At 41.8% G+C, this 16,886-nt stretch overlaps 1 protein-coding gene across 1 annotated transcript in view; it reads right to left on the bottom strand.

Moving 5' to 3' along the window:
• VPS35L (VPS35 endosomal protein sorting factor like) overlaps nt 1–16,886 on the bottom strand; it is a 430,244-nt gene that overhangs the window by 226,343 nt on the left and 187,015 nt on the right. The window contains exons 20-21 of the mRNA XM_069210247.1: nt 15,709–15,771; nt 5,330–5,415 (exon numbers count right to left, since the gene is read on the bottom strand). Of these exons, the coding sequence (XP_069066348.1) occupies nt 5,330–5,415; nt 15,709–15,771 (149 nt within the window). The remainder of the gene's footprint in view (nt 1–5,329; nt 5,416–15,708; nt 15,772–16,886) is intronic.

The following is a 16,886-nucleotide window of genomic DNA, read 5'->3' as shown; positions in this document are numbered from 1 at the left end:
TCTCCTCAATCGACCACAGCACCCTGGTCCAGTACTCACGCAATGCCGTGCAACTCCATGCAAGATGCAAAAAGTCTGCATCGGGGGCCAGACACCTCTCACAGCGCGCATCAGCTCGGACATCCATACTCTTCAATCAATGGGGTGTATAATGCAAACTGTGTAAAAAGTTGAAATGAATTAGGCGCAGTCTGTAGTTAGGGGAAAGCTCTTTCATATGCGCACAGCACCGTTGCCACATGTCGTCAGGGATGGCTTCACCCATGTCCACCTCCTTCAATTGGTTTGGTGCAGCATTTCCATCAAATAATGTGTTTGTTGGAAGAAGATCATTCGAATAAAAAGTCCTTGATAAATTCACCCCTTTCTTTTGCTACATCCATCTCTCTATGTGCTTGCGTAAGTTGTTTTTTTACTATGGCAATTAAAGCGTGGGAGTTTAGCTCTAGTGATTATGTCAAAGAGCTTTTTCTCTTTCAATACAAATCTCTCCTGCTTCAGTTCTGCGCATAGTGTTGATCCATTTCCAGGAAATCTAGTAGATGTGTCTTTATATCATTATTCACATATTGTTTGGTCGCAAAGTTGTATAGTTGCACAGGTTCATTAATTTTCTTTGCTTGCTGCTGCATGAAATGAAGGCAGCTGTCAACATGTTTATTAAAACGTCCCCCTCTTTTTCCCACAAGTTTGTGGTGAGAAACAGTTTCACAATTGTCCATTAATTTTGAATTTGTCATCTCTCTGAAAACATTGCAAATAGAAAGGACTTCATGGTAAACTAGCTGCTTTTAATCAACATATGACCGTGCCTGACCAACAATTCCCTTGGAGCTTTTCTGTGATCTCTGGATCGTCTGTTCCAGTTTCATATCTGGAGCCACAGCATTTAAACTTCCTTCTCTGTATTTCAGCACAAAATGTCTTTGGATGAATTTTCTGTAGAGGTATAGTATTTCCACCTCTAGCTTCTTCATTCTTTCCAAATACCAGGACCCATATCTCAGGTGGTTTATGCAATCGAATTTGCGAAATACAGCAATCTCTGACTCCACAATCCTCAGGTGCAGCTCCCAATCACCTTCCCGATCAGCGTGTACTAAGTTGTTCTCTAGAGTTATGTGTAAAAAATGTCCCCAATACTAGCAAAGTTCTGATTTTTCTTCACATTCTTTGACAAACTCTACAAACTTGGTTATCAGGTTTTCTGATTTTGAACATTTGAGTGTATTGAACATTGCCTGGCTTTGCATTATGTCTTTTGAATGAAGTGCACCCTGTGCCTTGTTCATTTCTGAGATAAGATATGCAAAACCTAATTTGTCATTCTTGTTCCAGAAAGCATTCCAATGCAATGTTTTGTTAGCCTCAGATATAACCTTGTAATGAGCAAACATAATAAGTTCCACTCAATACTGACTGGACAGTTTTGCTTCCAAAGATTTCAGCCTCAATAGGTGCCACATCCATAAAGATAACTTCCTGCACACCACAACACAACTTTTATCATGTGGAAAATGCACATCATTGGATAAAGATCATCAAATTCTATTGGATTGCTCATAAAAATGTCAACTACAATACAGAAAATACCTTCATCGCAGAAATTTGGAAGGATAGGATGGTCTTCTAGCTGAGCATGCACATTGTTTTTTAGAGCTGTGTATACTGTTGCATAGTTTGTGACTGGAGATTGTATTACTGGTAAAAACCCAACCTTTTTCAGTGGAATGGTCTTCGGGGAGATCAGAACATGAATTCCAGCCCATGTAGGAACTGGCTTTTTCCCATCCTTCAGTCCCCACTGAATAAGCAATATCATAAATTCAATATCATGTTGAAGAAGATCCATGTCCTCAGCCACTTTGAAACTTTCTGGTAGACTCGGACGTGTTGACGGCTTGTACTGATTTGGCAAACGTTGGCAAAGCAGGTGGGTTATATGTTTGCAGCTTTGTTGTTTTTGCCTACAGCTGAACCAGCTTGTTTTCCAGCAACTACTTCATTGGTACAGTCTTGAAAAAGCACCATGGCAGTATTATTTGTCCTTGTTGTTCCAGACAAAGAAGAGCTGTCTTCAAAATCAAAATTATCAAGAGCAGCAAGTGTAAATTCTTTCCTGGTAAAGTGACTTGGAAGTGGTGTGCTGTCAGATTCCCAAGATTTTTACAGCATGAGCTGCTAACAGGTTCCTGCTCCGTACTATGTCATTATAACTTGTTGATACACCAATCCTATCCATTGAAGTGATTATCTCCCTACTTTTGCAATGGTCATAGACTGCATGGACAGTCATCATGTGTAGTGGGGCTTCCATTTGCAGTAATGTAATTCATAAAACTTGTTTTGGAAACAGTACATTTGCACAGCATAAGCCTGTCGGTTCATGGGATTGTCGGACATTTCTTCACCTGTAGCTTCAAAGCCACCATAAATGTTGTTGGCTTCTGTTCTGAACTCAAGAACTTTCGTTTGTAACAGTTTTGCTTTGCTGATTTTAAACAATCTGGTAAAAAAAATGTTAAGACAACATCAGGTATTCATGTTGACTCCCATGATTTGCAGATGTCTGGGGCATCCCAAAATGTGTCATTAAAACCAAAATCTAAACCTTTCAGGACATTTCATAAAATGGTTTCTGCTGATCTTACTGAATCCTGTGATCTTATTTTGCCAGCACGATCTTCAGGAGTCAAATCAGCTGAGAACACCATTAGTGGCTCATTCTTTGTGTTAGGCAGACAAAATTCTGTAATTGTACATTCTCACCAGAATTTTTTTAATTTCATTATTATGGATCAATACATCATTATTTCTCTGATCCCACTGAGTGTGAACCCGTAGCCAGCACTCAAGAGCCGCTTTAAAACTTAATTTGCTTTTTCAAAGAGTGCAAACTTAACTGAAGGCCGGCAGTTACGTTGCTGCTGGGAGCTCACTGTAAATTCATATTATCAAATGTATGCAAGCATGCAGTTGGGGTGGGCATGCAAATCCGCTGAAAATACATTCACACCTCGCTGTTTAGATCAGTTACTCAGCTGAAAACGTAATCTAAACTAGATCCATATAAAAACATGTTTTCCCTTTGAGACTCACATACACTGTACTTTGTTCTTTTGCCAATCCCTTTGGCCCTTGTTGCGGCTAAACCACAGATAACATTGAAGATCCTCTGCTTTCTGATCAGTTGTTGGAGATGGACGTGGGGTAGCAGTAGATCTTCTAAGTGGATGGGCATTTGGTTTGGTTGTTGTTGCTTTCTCAGAAGACTCGGATTCTTGTTGTGATTCACTGGTTTCTGCTATTTTATTCCAGGCTTTTTATCATTGTATACGACTTGTAGCACTTGTTGTTACAATGATAAAATGTTTGATCCTCTTCACCAATCAGTTTCAATCTTTTGTGAACTTCATCTTGTCGTATTTCTGCAGCATCTCGAACTCCCTTCTGTCCGGCCACAGTTGACATTAGCTTTTCTTTTGGATTAGTTTGGCATAGGGCACATTTTTCTTTGTTGATGGAGTCCTCAGATTTTGTAGTTAGCAACACTCTTTCAGGAGGTAAAGAACCTCTGCTACTACCTGCTTCGCTCATGTTTACAAATTTGAATCAATGGAAAACCTGAAACAAAAAAAATATTAAAATAAATTACCAATATGATGACAAAAATACATCATTATAGAGCTGCCATTTTGGAAAATGGAGGAAAGGTTGCTCTGAGGAGTTATTATCTGTCTCTATAAGACTACTTGGCCCCCAAAACCTATGTTTTGACACCAAAATGAAGTATGCTAGTCCCATGCTTCCTGAAATATTACATCATCACTGCAACACATCCGCCATTTTTAAAAATGTAGTCCAGAAAAAAAAAGTCCCGCATTAGCAAGGTCTACCCAAGCTAAATTACTTCTCCAATGATACAAAAACACAAATCAAAAATGAAAATCTTTGGACAGCATTTTTTTTTTTACAGAGGTTTATCACGGGGCCAGGACTATAAAACAGTTCAATATGCCGAGGGTCCACACAGAGATGTATGGGTGACAAGCTTGAATTTTAAAAAGTCCCCCTGCTTACCTGTTCATTTTCCATTATTATTTACATATCATCTTAAGCTTTACTGAAATTTTGTAGCAGCAATCTAGTTATATCGCAATAATCACTGATAAATGTGAAATATTTGAAGCTGTTAAATATGACTGGTGGTAAGTCTGACACCTGCTGTAAAATAAACTATGCATGCAACATTGAAGAAGTAGTTTGAAGTAGGAATATCAGAGTAAAATTTTGACTAACTTGTCATTTGACCATGTAAACTTCAATTAGTGCCTTGAGACTGATATGGTGACCATAACCTTAGATATACTTTAAAAGATTCTCTTGCTATGACGTCAAAAGAACAGCCCCAAAGGCCTTTACCATCAGTGCCATATGCGGCCATCATATGCAATCTAACAAATGATATTTAGTTTATGTGACTTGAGGATACACTGTGATGTGATTTTCTGTTTCCGGCTTTGTTCCGCCCTCTACCCACCCATAACAATTAGAGCATCGTATTATGAAAAAAGAGAAAACACAGCCCTCATAATGCAATCTTTTAAACAGTAACAAGTGCAAGCAACCTCCCCACTGTCCACTGTGACCATGCCTCAGATTACAACATGCTTGTCCTACTCTGTACAAACTGTGTTAATATAGGGTGGACCTTTGTGCATGAACCGTGGAAGCCTTTGAGACAACATTGACACACAATCTAACCAATTATGTAGCTATGCAAATTACAGAAAAAATCCACTTTTTGAAAGGTGGTTGATGACCACCTATGGTGATAGTTGGAGCCCACTATCCTTTCAATTTGTTAGGTATTTTTCATAGCTTTCTTTGTACTTCACGGCTGTATCACAAGCATCACAAGGATAAGCATGCTGAAGTGGAATCATCAATAAACTAATTTGTTATATAAAACTTAAAAAGGGCATGCAGCAAAGAATACTTAAGTTATACGTGGGACATTTTAATGAAAACTACTACAAAGGATAAATGAAAATTTCCTTTGGCTTTGCTAGCAGCAGATTCTTCCATTGGGCTAATATTACTTTACAAGTTGAACAGCTGAAACCTGCATTTGTGACTGCTAATACATGCAAAGCTATGCTGTTACATCTCACTTTCAAGAATAATGTATGTGCCTAAGTTACAAAGAATATCTTCAGAATGCCAAGGGGCACAAGAAGCAGTAGGTTAGTTTTCCTCTAATAATCCTCACTGGTAGGCTTTGATTTTCCAGGCAGCACTTCAGCTCATTAGAATACATTATACTTGCCTGATGAAAGCTTCCATGATACACTTGCAAACCTCAACCCTCACAGTCTCCTTCTGGAACATGTCCAAGAAAGGTAAGAATTTCTCCTAAAATAAGATAAACATTTGTGTCAGGAAACAAATTCATTCTGTGCATTACTGTGAGTACGCCTTTAAAAAGTGGAATCAATGTGCTATAAGTAAGCAAAACCATTCACGGGTATTGTTCAGTTCAGGGGCCAAACAAGTCTGCCTATGATCGCATTTTACTAATGTAAATGTGAAGCCCCTCTTAGAGGTGTATGCTTCCCAAATGTGCACTTTAGAGTCTTCTATAGATGTGATTGATATTTATGTATAGAAGCCTTCTTTACCAAAACTCAGCCCCGCTCGAGAGGAGTAAAAGGGCCATACGCTCTGAAATGAGGGCCCCCCACACAGTGGCATAAGGCAAAATGATGGGGGCCCCCTGAAGAATGTGATGAGTAGCCATTGTATGTCACATACGTCACAGATTTTCATAGACCATATGCTGAATGGGGGCCGCTGAAGTTTTGGGGGCTGCTTGAAGATTTGTGGCACCAATGCACAGCAAGGGTTGCGGAGCGTCCATTACGCTCCTGCAAACAACACTAAGTGAGTAGCATACTAACAGGGGCTAAACTGATGTTTAAGTGAGGTGTCGGGTAATGCAACGTGTTTGTATGCATGGTCCAGATATCAAGTTATAATGTCTATACACCTAAAATATGTTTGTCATTATACTGTATTGCATTGCGTTGCGTTTGTATAATCCTTAATCTTACAGGTATCCAAGCTTTTACTTCATTTTTATTGGTTCTTTTGCTTGCTGGTGGTCTTTCTGGACTGTTCATTCTTCATAGCCATAGAGAAGTATTTCTAGAATTTGTTCAATTTGGCAACGGAGTGACTGTCTGCATGGCAAGTGTTTGGGAGTCCTACAGCCTCTGGTTAGCTGTGGGGACTTATGCCCCATTTGTTCTCTTGTGCAAATTAAGGTATTCTTGGGCTGGGCTTGATCAGGGAATGTGATGGAAAATTATGAAAGGAAGTTGAGGTTGACTGCTGTCTTGAAAATATTGAGAAGTTTACCCAACAATGATTGCGATGATGGTGCCTGGAGCTTTGAATCTGATTTGCAATTTTATATTAAGCTATTGCTAATCCACAAGAATTTGAGCAGGGGGAGGCAAATGTAGGGCTAATACAGCAGCGTTTTAGTCTTTTTGCAATTGGTAGTTTTTGCATGTAGCCAAGGCCAAAACACAAAATGTAGTCACAGTTGTGTGTGTGTTGCTACTTTTTGTTTCAAATTATTTTGTTACCCTTTTTACAAAGCATGCTTGATTTACAATATAATTTCTTAATGTACTGTCTTTAATTGTTTCACAAGTTTCCCCTGGCCTGCTCCATATTCCCCAGCCCCACTCACTCCATGTCCCAGGAATCATTGCTTTGAAATCAATTGAACATTTTTGACAAAATTCATCCCAGGATGACCATCATGAAGCCTCTGGGGAGTTCACCCGTGTTCACATCCGTCATCCATCCATGCAGACACTGGCCAAAAACAATTACTGGGAGGAAGGGATGCAAAGATGTCTTGGGCCCTTGGGCTTGTGGCTGCACTGATTTTGAAACCTTCAATGCACCACTGTAATGGTCCCAAATCAGACAGGTATTTCTGGTATGTTCCAATCCTATTGAAGCATAATGTCCATCCATTACATGAGGATGTGCTACATGGAGTCCTAGAGACCAGGGTGTAAGTACAGAGAAAATTTAGGAAAATATTACAGGGATGTGTGTGTGTGGGGGGGGGGGGGGGGGGGGGGGGGTTATAGCAATTTAAGACTGCCTAATAACCGACTAAAAAAATGAACTTAGACAACCTACAAGATTGCAAATGTATGGAGCATTCTTGGAATGAATCAAAGAAGAGAAATGTTTCAGACAGACCAAGGGTAGGAGAAACGGACCAAAGAACACTGAAGACAGCAACAGTGCAGATGGGTAAAGTAAATAAGATAAGGAGTTTGGTAAATGTTATGTGTCACACTGCAATAAAGAAAAGTGAAGCCCAAAAGTATTTACACATTTAATGGCGAAGGATTTAAAAGCAGAACAACAGTGGAAATGGGAACAGAACAAAGTGTGAATGCCCAAAATTTAATGTAATGGTTGATTCACGAAAGGAGGAATTTTAAGTTTAATAATTGTAGGAAAGTGCCTCTTTTTGACATGGTCACCCCTACTTTTAGCTCACTGATATTGATGTTGTTGATTGGTAGTGCACTGGGGCCCTGCTAACCAGACCCCAGTGCCAGTGCTCTCTCCCCTAAAACAAGAAAGATGTTTAATTGTACCCCAATTGGCAAGGACTTTAGCACCCGTGTAAGTCCCTAGTAAATGGTACCCCTGGTACCCAGGGCATGGTTACTAAAGAGGATCCCTAAGGGCTGCAGCATGTATTATTCCACCCTAAGTGACCCACACATAAACCGCATGCAGACTGCCACTGCAGGATGCGTGAAATGGTGCAAGCCATTCCGACAACAAAACATTGCACCTCCCCTGTGTGCAAAGCTCACTCACACTGAATCTACTATATGTAAGTCACCCCTACAGCAGGCCTTAGTGCCCTAAGTAAGGATGCATTATAGTACATGTGAGGACACTTCTGCATGAGGAGATGTGCCACTGTAACATCTAGTTCCATTGCTAGACATTGCAAGTGTTCAGGCAGCCATTATGAGAATATGTAGTGGGTACTGGTTATTGCGAGTTTCCCAGGTACATGACAACTTCACTGAAAATAGGGGTGTTTGGTATCAAACACCTTGTCTTAATAAATTCATACTGGTGCCAGTATCAGATTTATGAAGACCTTAGAGGTGCCCCCTGTATCTGTACTAGTCACTGCGTGTGCTGGCTGACTGATACAGTCCAGCCTGCTGCCACAGACAAGTTTCTAGCCCCCTACAGGTGACAGCCGGACTCTCAGGAGGCCAGAAACAATTCCTGCCCAGCGGTAGGTGATCCCACCTACTCCAGCAGGATGGCTAGTGAATTTAGTTTATTAAGGCCAGAGGCTTCAAAGCCTCTTCCACCGTTGATAAGCAACACTGGCTTCCCCCTAGACCTGTGGAACACCTCGCCCTGCGGGCCAACTCGTACCACAGCAGGAAGGAAATTAGGTATTCAAAAGGCCTGTCACACTTACAGGCTGGCCACCTGAAGTGGACAGTCAAAGAAGGGTTTCATCCTCTTGGTTTTGGTGTAACTAGGAATTCCAGATTAGGATTATGTCCACTCCTCAGGGGAAGTGGTCATATACGGTGGTGTAGACACCCCAGGGGTAAGTGGCCCATTGAGTACTACACTACACTCCCATTAACACCCCTAAATTGAATATTTAGGCGACCCCCCCAAACCAGAACGATAGATTCGACTTCCTGTGAAGAAAAGGAGGACAAAGAGAGGAGTCATCATGAGAACTGAGGACTTACACCAGACTTGCTGCCAAACCCTGCCCTGCTTCTGGTACCTCGACAATTGCACCAACCTGGCTTGTCCAAAGGTTGTGCATCCAACCAAGCCCTTGTTAGACTGTCCAGCACTTTGCCAACCATCTAACATCTCCCTTGGGGTGGAAGAGACATTCTGTGTATCTGGAGACACCAAAAGCATTTGTCCAGTACATTGTTTTGCTGGCCATCGGGTCCACTGAGAAAGCATCATGCTTTGTTGCTCTAAGAGGTCAGCCCCATGTCTCTACCAAGTTTCAAGATGCTAGACCCTCCCAGGAGCTTCCCTGAACCAATAACCTGAATACAGGAGCATTTGCCACTAGTGTCTTTAAAACCGACCTGCCCAACGAGGGACTTCAGAACTGATGAGGCCATACTGAGACTGGCCCTGCTGCTGTGTTTTTGTTTCCCTCAGCAGCTCAACCCAAGCACGTGAGAGCCTCCAACACAAGTGGCCAGCCGCCCAAACATCTCTTCACCTGAGCCCTCCTACCCCATAGCCAGGGTTTACGACTACCAACCGCGCCTCCTTGCTCTAAAGGCCCTCACAACCTGAGCTTCGCTGTGGGTTCTGCTGGACTTGTCCCCAAGTCCACCCATGTACCCAGTGTTCATAGGTGTCCCTTTATTTCAACCAGAGTAGTGTTCGAGTCTACTAACCCATCCAGCCCTTCTGCCCCCGACACGCCAGGGCAGGTAAACTGAACTTGTTGGTGGTTCCTTGGACCTTGGTCCCCTAGCACCTCAAGTTCCAAAGGGCATCCGAACTCTGACTACAAGTACCTGTTTGCAGTATATGTCTTTCTTCCCATAGGATAACATTACCGTTTTCGAGGCAACCGCCTCAAAACTGTTATTTGTGTATTTTTACTGCTTCTTCTAAAATTCATAACTTCAAAAGTACTAACCTGTTATGATTGATCTTGGTGTCTAAAAATATATAAAAATCTGTGTTATTTTTATAAATTGGTGTCAGATTTCTTATTGAGTGTGTGTATCATTTGACTCTGTGCATGCAACAAGTGCTTAACACTCCCCTCTGATAATCTTAAGCTTCTCAACCACACTAGCACTAATACAGCAGTAGGGAGTAAGCCCTGTAAACCAAACAGGGGTCGTCTGGACTTTTTGCATGGTGTGCCCTTACATTTTCCCACTACGCAGAAAGCAGCTTCCTACATTTGGCGGCAGTGATGGGATACAAGACGTTGTATTTTCTGATGCCATGTGGTCAATAGGAAATTCCACTTAGAAATCCACAATTGACATAAGTCAAAAATATGTTTTTCAAAAGTTGTGATTTTTCGGTTTTTTTCTCCAAATTGTCTAAATTGAACTGGTACGGCCTTGTGTTAAGTCCCCCACTCCATTACTTTACATTTTTAAAAAGCGTACTGGTAAGCTAGGCCTTAAAAGTCTTAGAATCTTTTTTTACTTGATGTTTTAAAACTTTCCCAATTGTGTTAAGCATGTCTGGCTCAGAGGAAATTGTGCAGGAGCTCAACCTGACTCTTATCTGCAGCTTAGTATGCGGCAGCTAAGGAACCTCTGTAAAGCCAGTAAAGTTGCAACTGGCTCAAACCCTACAAAAGTAAGTCTCCAGAAGGCCCTTGCGGAATTTGATGCAGCCCGGTTGGCAAAACGTTATGTAACCCCTAAACTGGAGGTAGACAGTGACAATGTCTCTGTAGTCTGTACTCAAAGGGATAGCCCCTATCCTAACCAGAGGGGACGAGGAACAAACCAGAAACCTATATCCTAAACCTATACTTGGAGTGTCCTCCCCTTTAGGGGTTAGGTCAGGCTACTCAAGGGTCACAGAAGAACTAGATGATCAAGATGTATATCTTGAGAGACTAGCCAAAAGAGCAGCCCTAGAAGCCAAAAATGCAAGATTGTGATGGGCTGTATAATTTTATATTGAAAGAGCATTTGTTAAGTAACTGTACATCTCAAAAAGTGCATTAGGACCTAGTGGACTTGGGGTTAGTCTCTCATCAAGTGTTGGGGAAGAAGGCTGACCACTGGGTCAAAACAAGGGTGTCCAAAAGAAAGGGGTTACTACTACCCCCACAGGAAAGATGTGGGACACAAAGAAAAACCCAAAGAATCTTCCAAAGGTCCCCAAAAACCTGTTCAGGAGAGTGGCACCTGAGGTACTTCTCAATACAAGGGTGGGTACCAGGGTAAAAACTGGGATCAGAAGAATGCCTGGTACCATTTCTGTAAACAAGATGGACACTAAACTGGGGACTCAACTTGTTCCAAAAGGGTTACCACTAGTCCAGCACCGACAAGGGTTGCTAGTCTCTAGGTGGGATTCTTGGTGTACCCTGATCAAGGCAGGGAGCACACTGAAGCTACTTTTACTCAGAGGGTAGGGTGGGTATGGGTATCCTAGCTGTCTGGCCCAGTAATCTGGAAAACTACAGACAAAAGCCACTCATCAATGGGGCTGAAGTAGAAGCACTGAGGGATACAGGTGCAAGTGTCACCATGGTGACTGAAAAACTGATATGCTCAGAATAGTACTTAACTGGGTAGACACATTCAGTTATCAATGCTGATTACATTACCAAGGTTCATCCCATGGCTATGATGTCCTTGGACTGGGGAGGGGTTACAGACCAAAAGAAGGTGGCCTGTCTTCTGTCATACCAGTAAGATGTCTGCTAGGGAATGACAGGGAGACCTCAGCAGGGGCTGAAGTAGAGATTAGAACCCATGCAGCCATGTTAGGAACCCCTAAGTGGGTTTGTGCAAAAACCAGCGCACAGAACAAAGCCTGGGGTGAAAAAGAGGTCTTTGAGTATGGAATAAAAGCCCAAGAAACCTCCTACAATAATGCACAAAGCCAACAAGACAGAAGTCAAAAGATACCTTGAAGAACGAGGTCCTTGTATGGCTCTAGACTACAGTGTGCACTATTCGAATCAGACCACAAGATATACTGGTTGTATACAGGCATAGCTGGATTGGTATAGCACTTCAGGCAATAAGGACTGCTACACTGTACCCTCTAACACTGAACAACTCCACAATTCTTGGAGAACTGCAAGAATATTGATCTGCATCAACCAAATAAAAGATTGTCCTGTACCTGTAATAGTGGGCACACCGTGTGGCAATTTGCTTAGTTCTTCCCCATTCCCACCATGAACATGAAAAGAAATACAAAACCAATGAAAGGGCAACTGGGATACAAAAGCCAACTAAAGGCAGCCTCTTTCTTTACTGAATGAGTGTCCCTTAATCCTCTACTCCATCTCAGTTTTCCCATGACACCAGGTTCCCCTCTTGAAAATATTTCCCCATTTAGAAGCATAAGATGTGGAGCCCTCAATTAAAAGGAGATGGCATTAGGAAAATTGGACAGTCCTCCACCATCATGCAAAAGCCTTTGCCCATCTTACTCAGCAGTAAATACATACTTTTCTCTGCAGCCTTCTTCTTTATTTCATTCTGAAGTACAAGTGAGATACAGCTTTATTTTCCAAGGACAGATCCACATACTAACAGTGTTTTATAATTCATGAAAACAACATTTTCTATGCAGACGCCACCCAGCTCATCCTCTCACTCACTGACGACTCATTCTCCACCAGAACCAACTTCCATAAATGGATGAAAAGCATCACTGACTGGATGAAAAACAACTACCTGCAGCTGCACACAGACAAGACAGAAGTACTGACCTTTGCCAACAGCAGCAACACATGGAACGACTCCTGGTGGCCATCAGACCTAGGAACCACACCCACTTCCTCTGACCACGCCAGAAACCTCAGAATCATCACTGACAACAAGCTCAGCATGAAATCAGAGATCAACGCACTCTCCTCCGCCTGCTTCCTCACTTTGTGCATGCTACATAAGATCTTCACCCCTACACACGAGATGCACCGTGACACAGGCACTCATCAGCAGCTGACTGGACTACAGCAACACCCTCGTAGGAATCACCCCCACACAACCTACAGAGACTTCAGACAATACATAACCCTGCAGCCAGACTCATACTCAGCCTTCCCCGACAAACCCACATCACACCCCACCTCAGGCAACTCCACTGGCTCCCTGTACAGAAGAGATGCCAATTCAAGCTGCTGACCCATGCATACAAGGCTCTACACACCCAAGGACCTTCATACAGTAACCACCTTCTGAACTTCTACCAACCATCGAGAAAGCTACGCTGTGCCTCCCTTTTACTTGCCCATACTCCGTCCCAGCAGTAGAGGACGCTCCTTCTCTCACAGCGCAGCAAAAACCTTGAACAGCCTCCCCACGCACCTCGGGACCATCACCTTACTGTCAGAATTCGAAATGGCCCTCTAAACCTGGCTCTTCGAATAAGTCTCCGGGACCTGCAAGCGCCTGGATACCCTATTGGGTGATTAGCCATGCTTTATAAATCCCAATTGACTGAAATCCTGATTGACTGATAAAACTGCAAATTATCAGTACTGTCAGGGATGTAGTGGTTTAGGTCTGCCAAACAGTGAAAGTTACCTAGATCATCAAAAGCCACTGGACATGAACAGTTGGGATCCTGTCTCACTTATGGGACAGATTCACACTTCTGGATATTAGGGAATGTTTGCTTGGGTCAATTGTTGGGGGGACAATGACCCTCAACTTCCGGGAAACAGACAAACCTAGCCAGTTTGTCTCTCTACTGCAAACTCATGTGACTGCATATCTGCAGAGAGATGCTTTCTCCCCTGGCTTGGAGTAGCAAGTTGTTCACACTGCAGTTCAATATACATACAGGTGATGTAACTGAAGAAAAAGGACTGAAAAGAGGTTTAGATCTGCTTAATTCACTTCTACATGTAAATAAGTCTTACAATGCTGGCTTAAATCTTGGCTAAAATGGAGATCTTCGTAACCTAAATATCGGCCTAAACTCTACCTCCATTCAACAAACCAGTTGGCTTGGGGATGCCCCTATGATGGCTCCAGAGGTTATGAACATGGCGGTCTGGATTAAAAAGGCCTAAGCCCTTGGAGGCAGATTTAAAAATTTGTCAAAGTCTGTAATGATCACCCAAAGCTAGCAAAAACTTTGCAGCCTTTCTAGGATACTTAGAGTTTCATCTGAGCATGCATGTTGTCAATTTGCATTCCAGTTCACTGTACTTTGCAGAGGCAGCCGGCTCAGAGGCAAGAATATGATGTATGTAAAATTACATGAAAAGAGCCATCTTCATCTTAGAAATGGTGGGTGAAGAGGTGGATTCATGTCAACATTTTCCATGAAGCAATGTAAAGCAATGGGCCTTATACACCACTAAAAGACACTGTCCTGATATAGGCCAAGGCAGAAATTCACATGCCTGTCACTTCAGAATCCGGGATTTATGCGCACAGTAGCGGGAGGTCAGTTTTCAACAACTTCTAGAAAAGACTTTTAAAATGTTATTCATTTATAATGACAAAGGACAAACTAAGCATAGTTGACAGATTACTGAAGGCCAAATTATTCCCCAGGGTACAGGGAAAATGCAGATAGTTTTAATATACATCCCTTTCACTTTTCACCATTATGTTAGTCATGTGACAACCAATAAGATCAATAAATCTGCATATTCCCAATAAGCATGATTAAACAAAGCCAAGTGTGGTGTCTATTTACACACAAGCTAACATAACAACATTGTCCCCAATGGTTACTCTACAGTTTTAGACTCTTTTGGCCCCAGTTATAATGGCTGAGGAATATAGTTATACGACTTTCGTGTTCAACCTAGGCCACCTATACTGAAAGCCCTGCATTTCACTGTCCCTCTCCTTTCCTGCCCCACCAAGCATAGTTATTTAAGTTTTTAAAAAGTTACATTTAACAGACAGTTGGTTTTCAATTTCTCTTGCTGTCATTCTTTTTTACATAGTTGTCCAGAATTGTATACCTTGCATTCCAGTTCAGGCAAAGGTCTTGAAAAAGAAGTATACATTTTTATGTTTCCTAATTCATTTATTGTTTAATGAACATACCCTTCTCCCCCTTCTTAGCAAGTTTTTAAGAATCTATAAAACTTGAACTAACAAAGCCATTTTAATGTGGGGCACAGCATGGTTTACAAGGAAGTAGGGGTTCTCCTTGTATCACTTGCACTTTAGATTTGCCAAATGGGCTCGCAAACTCAAAACCTTAGTGCGAATTTCAGAGCGTCACTTGGCATCAGGTTGAATTAGCAGTGGGGCTCCTAGTTTGTTGAGCTACAAGGCCATGCATCACCTGATGGGGATTCTCATCCAGTTCCTGCAATCAGCCTTTGAGGTTCACATGTCTCTAGGTACAGGGACCTACACAGGTCCTGGAGAAACACTGAATATTCCTGAGAAGGAGCTCAGGAGAGGCTCCTAATCCTTAAACCAAGTTAACAAAATCATGCTGATCTGTGGCACTCCCAAATGTGGAAGCAGGTGGGAAGCCTAGGAAAAGAAGACAGATTAGGCTGCAGGTCTACCTGCTCTGCAAAGTCACAAGAGAGAGGAAGTTTTAAAAAAATGGCAGGCTCTCAGATAATGCACTAACGGCAGGACAGAAAATTAAGAAAGGAATGATGTAGCTGCAGAATAGCTGTGCTGACCCAATCTTTGCTATGGAGGGGATAGCAGGAGCCTGTTTTAGAAGATCTCTATTTACTCAAGATTAGAGGTGCTGGATGAAAAGGGAATGGAGAAGAAAAACATACAAGTACAGGAGAGCACAACTGGAGAATCTGACACATGCCATTAGAAATTCTATACCTTAATTCATAAATGTGACACGCAGAGGAATAAAATAGGAAACACATTCCAGAATGAGGTTTGTGCAAATGCACTCATCTAAAATCCAACTTACCACAGAAAAAAGAACCGCAAAGTCTTGGAAGTGGGTGATCACTTTTTCAATTACAGACTTCAGCTGGAAAAAAACAATAGTAAATTTACAAAACTCAGTCAAAATATATAAATATTCTTTATATATTAATACGCTATTCACCTCTCTTTTATATAAGCAGGTGTGGGTACCATTCATACTGGAAGACTAACAATCGCAGTATGTGCTTTAGTACAAATATTTCACCAGTGGAAGATAATGTAGCATCACGACAAAACAATCCATCTGCTGAACCAAATCTGTTGTTCAACACAGGGAAGTGGGTGAGAGACAAAGGTGAGAGATATTCTAGTCACACTGTTGAACAGGTTCCTGACAATGAGAACAACACACAGAATGGACCATGCACACATACCAAATTTACAATCTACTGCTTTATGCATGAAAGCTGACAAATCTCTTGAAATCCAGTTACCTTCAGACAGTTCAGGACTCCTTATTATACAGAAAGGTATTGCTGTTTTTGTTTGTTTGTTTTCAGTTAGACTGTTGTCAAGATCTGTTTCTCTGCTGACCTTTAACAAGTCCTATTAAGCTCTACTAGAAGAGTGCCCCCTCTAAGTGCAATCCCCAGGGGGATTGCTGGTAACCTGAATAAATCACCTTAATGCCTATTGTTTCAAGAGTCTATAAATTAAAATGCTGCAGCAAATAAAAACATGAAAGATAAATCAGTAACATTCACATCCTGCTAAAATGAAGGACAGGCATGTTATTGACAAAATGCATTCAGCCTAGTTATTGCTTGAATCTTAACAACACTTCTTCTACTTATCCTCCCAATACTACTTATATCTCTATCCTCTCACCATTATAGAGAGGGTACTACCTTAACCTGCTCTATTAGTCCTATTAATTACATGTTCTTTTATTCCATACTGTTTGAAATTGGGTTTCTGGCAGGCAGAGGTATACGCCCTGTCCAAGCAGGGACCGCAATCCTAGTCAGGGTAAGTCACAAACACACTAAATTAACCTGGGCTCACCCCCTGGTAGACCTGCACAGAGCAGTAAGGCTTATCTTAAAAGGCAATGTGTTATGTATTTGTGCAACACTTCAAACAGTAAAACAGTTAAAAAACCACAGAAAAAGATACCACACGTAGTTAGAAAAATAGAATTTAATGTAGAAAACAAGA

This window comes from Pleurodeles waltl, chromosome 10, assembly GCF_031143425.1.
Source record: "Pleurodeles waltl isolate 20211129_DDA chromosome 10, aPleWal1.hap1.20221129, whole genome shotgun sequence".
NCBI classification, from domain to species: Eukaryota; Metazoa; Chordata; class Amphibia; order Caudata; family Salamandridae; genus Pleurodeles; species Pleurodeles waltl.
Note: the sequence above shows the minus strand (reverse complement) of the source record. Positions and strands in the feature narration are given on the sequence as shown.